The sequence below is a fragment of the Anabas testudineus genome, chromosome 17, assembly GCF_900324465.2.
Source record: "Anabas testudineus chromosome 17, fAnaTes1.2, whole genome shotgun sequence".
Taxonomy (NCBI): domain Eukaryota; kingdom Metazoa; phylum Chordata; class Actinopteri; order Anabantiformes; family Anabantidae; genus Anabas; species Anabas testudineus.
The window spans coordinates 21,842,891-21,846,718 of record NC_046626.1 but is presented as its reverse complement, the minus strand read 5'-3'; the positions used below and the strand labels follow the sequence as shown (position 1 = coordinate 21,846,718).

The 3,828-nt window shown below is 44.8% G+C and overlaps 1 protein-coding gene across 1 annotated transcript in view; it reads right to left on the bottom strand.

Moving 5' to 3' along the window:
• Window positions 1-968: 968 nt before the first annotated feature.
• The window catches only part of LOC113171315 (transcriptional regulator Myc-like), a 3,186-nt gene continuing 326 nt past the window's right edge, over window positions 969-3,828 (bottom strand). The window contains exons 1-3 of the mRNA XM_026373605.2: window positions 3,825-3,828; window positions 2,108-2,750; window positions 969-1,950 (exon numbers count right to left, since the gene is read on the bottom strand). The exon at window positions 3,825-3,828 is cut by the window's right edge and continues 326 nt beyond it. Of these exons, the coding sequence (XP_026229390.1) occupies window positions 1,439-1,950; window positions 2,108-2,741 (1,146 nt within the window). The 5' untranslated portion in view covers window positions 2,742-2,750; window positions 3,825-3,828 and the 3' untranslated portion in view covers window positions 969-1,438. The remainder of the gene's footprint in view (window positions 1,951-2,107; window positions 2,751-3,824) is intronic.

The window sequence follows — 3,828 nt, the reverse complement described above, 5'->3', positions numbered from 1 at the left end:
CTCCTCATCAAGGTCATTTAAAAACCTCCTGGACGTCAAACCTTCAGCCGGCAGCGATACCTTTGGTCCCCCCCCCCACTCCCCACCAGCACCACTTCTCTGGTAATCTGCATCGTCTCTGCATGACTCAGCACACAGTCACAGTGACTCAGCACGCTGCGTCTTCTTACAGAAGGACGAGCTCCTCCAGTCTGGATCTGGACTTAAATCAGGGACTTTAGAGAAATCTCTTAATTTACACATTTAAATAAAGGTTCAGTGATAAAGTTCCAGCTGTTTGTTAAATTAAAGTTTTTACCCCATGAAAATGATTTAATGCACTAGAATATTTTAAATCTATAACTTATGAAAACCTGAATCAGCACCTTGGTGGGTTTGAAGTCTTCTTTTCAAACGTTAGTTTTTACTTCATAGAGCTGTAAGTAAATTAAATGAACTTGTTAAATACTTTCAAACTAAAAGAGTTCCTCAGTTGTAAAACTGGAGAAAAGATTAAATCTTAAGCATTTTCCTTTTTTCCCGTCCAACATTTCAACCACTGCTGCTGCACAGAGCTGAACTTCAGTTTGCTGCTGCTTCGTTTTCCATCTTCATGAATCACTAGAACTACAGAGCGTTGACTAATCTGAGAGTCCAGAGTTTAGGGGGATGAAACACCGAGTCCCCGAAGTGACACACGACCAGCTGTCCAGTGAAATATCCGCCTCATTCTGGAAGCTGGAGCTGCTGCTACACGGCACCAGTCAATGTTCTGTGAATCAGATTTCACAACCAACTTTGGATCCTCCTCCTCTGAAGCAACAACTCTCCTGTGACCTGTGGCTTCTGACACAGTTTGGTAATAAAACTGTGGCGTACACGTCATTACGAGCCTGAAGGATCCAAAAGCTGGTCAGCGTTTCTCCACATGTGACACTAATGGAATTCAAATGAAAATTTAATGTGAGAGAAATAAATCGTACACTTTGTAACATTGACAGGACCTCCACTGTGTGGAGAGCTTTTATTTTGAAGAGTATGCAGTGCTTGTGATGCACTTCCTCTTGTGCAGATGATTTTAACAATCAAATCAAGCAGGAAAATATAAAAATATATATTTGACAAGTGAAAACAGAACAAATCCAAACTTTAGGCATTAGCACTGATTAAATAACCTAAATAAAATATTAAATTATTGATCAGATGATGCATTTAAAGGCTTCTTTCCTAATCAGACACCAGAGTTTTGTATAAAACTACAAAAACACAACATTTTAAATTAAAATGTGTCAACTAAATAAAATAAATACAAACTGTTCAGATCAGCTGCCAGTGCACCGGTCAGTGATGGTCCTGAGCAGACGGTGCTGCCTTCAGGTTACATTAGTTGTTATGTCTCATACTTCATAAAGTAGATAATAACCATTCATAACTAATTCTGAAAACTAATAAACTAGAGTTAATGTAAAGTCCTGAGCTGCTCCAGCCGTTGTCTCAGCTCTCTGCTCCTCTTCCTCAGCTCGTCCTTCGTCTTCAGCAGCCTCCTCTCGTCCCCTCTCAGCTCCACGACGAACTCCGTCGCCTTCTTCAGGATCACCACTTTAGCAGCTTTGTCGTTTCTGGCCACCGCCGGGACCTCGTCCCTCAGACTCAGGAAACTCATCTTCAGCTCGTTGCGTCGCTGCCGCTCCAGCACGTTGTGAGTCCTGCGACGGTCCTCACCGTCCGAACCATCTGATCGTGGGCTCCAGCACCTGCGGCCGCTGCTCGGCGGGCACGGCGCCTCCGACTTGACCCGTTTGATGGCCGGCTGTTCGTGGGGCACCGACGGCTGCTGGGCGGCGTAGTTGTGCTGGTGGATGGTGATGTGAGAGCGTTTCAGGACGAGCGGGGACGGGACAGACCGCCGAGGCACCTTTCGCCTTTCCACAGTCACCACGTCGATCTCCTCATCCTCAGCTTCTTCTTCTTCTGTGAGAAAACAAAACGTTGTGGTGTAAGTGGCGCTCACTGAACATAACAACAACTACAGGACAGACAGAAACTGATGGAATGACCCTTTAAAGTGTAAGACTGTAGATCCATCAAATGAAGGAAGGGACCTTCCAAAATAAAAGCCTGCTCCCACCTGATTCACTGTCACTGCTGCTGAGTGGAGGAGAGTCCAGACTCAGCTCTGATTCCACCTCCATCGCTCTGTCACTGCTCTTCTCGCCCAGCGTCGTGTACGGAAACACCACCGAGGGGTCGATGCAGTCCGTGGCTGCGGCGTGGAGGTCCTGCAGGTACCCCGTGTTCACGTCAGGCCTGATCCCCTGCTGATCCGCTGCCTCCTCTGTGACGGGGCTAGTCTTGGTGGGGGTGCAGGACTCTTGGCGGGCCCGGAGCAGCTCCAGCCTCTCAGACACCACCTTCTCCAGCTTGGTGGAAGCAGCAAAGCTGCTGCTCCACATGCAGTCCTGGATGATGAAGGACTGGAGTAAGGCTGCAGAAGGGTTGCAGTCCTCATCCAACAGGTCGGACACCGCCTCCAGGTGTTCGGCAGCAGACAGCGGGACGGCGGACTGGGACGGGCTCCGGCTCGGGGACAAAGGAGGTGTCGGCAGCAGCTCGAACTTCTTCCAGATATCAGGACCCGGGAGGAGGTGGCTGCGTGGAGGAGGGTAGAAGTCCTCCTCCTCACCGTCCAGGAAGAAGAAGGGCTGGACCGTGTCGTAGTCGTAATCGTAGTTTGTGTTGGACATGGTCAACACTGGCGGCATTATGGCTGCCTGCAAGGGACAAAAAACAGGAGGTTCTGTTTAGCAAGATTATAGATGAGAAAAAAAATATCCATAAAGATTTAAATAAATACAAAAACCCAAACAGCCCACTTCAGTATTAACTGAACTATCACCATCAGGTCGGCTGAAGTCATTTTAAGCATCATGGATATTATGGCACATCAGAAGAAACACTCATGAAAATAAAAATACAATTAAAAACAAATGATGCATGGAGGGATGATCAGCACCAAACTCCATTCAAGATTTTGGCATTTTAACATCGTTTCCTTCTTATCGCCCTGAAACTGGAGCCACGTTATCAGGAGGTGACTCATGAACAACCTCAGAACTCTATGGAAAAAGTGTAGAGTTGAATTACTAACAGGTTTAAATGGAAGTTAATAGGAAATATACAAACTAATATTACTTATTAATACAGGACAAGTCTGATACTCGACTTTTAAAACAAACTGTGGTAATGACAGAGGTGACGTCACTGAGCATGGAACAAAAAACAGCGGAAATTAACATTAGGTTTGGTTTGACAGGGAATCATCAGAACACAACAGAACCACTCAGTGTTTTAATAAGACTTCAAACATTGGTACAAAATAAATGTTAATGTAAATAAAAAATTAATTATAACAATAGCGGTGAAACTCTTCTGTCAGTAGACAATATAAAAACAGAAGAAACTCTACACGTCGGCATTAGATTCATATTAAAGTAAAAACAGGACGAGCTTCTACACATATGGATGGAAACAACAACAACAACACGTTAAATTAACGAGACAGAAGTTTTTATAGTTTATATAAAACTAATGAAGTCAGAATGTAAAGAGTCGAACAGCCACGGTCACCGGCACCAGTCTTCACAGAGAAAACATGCAACTTTATATTAACAGTAAAAAATTACAGCTTAAATCAACAGTTTGCAAACTACAGCTTGAGGAACATTAAACCCGTCTGTCGGGGTAAATACGGCACATTGTTCCTTAAATTTAGTGACATTTTACCGGTAGAATAACAGAGGATGTGTCTCTATAACAGGACAGACGCTGTGAGCTGCTCCACTCACCGTT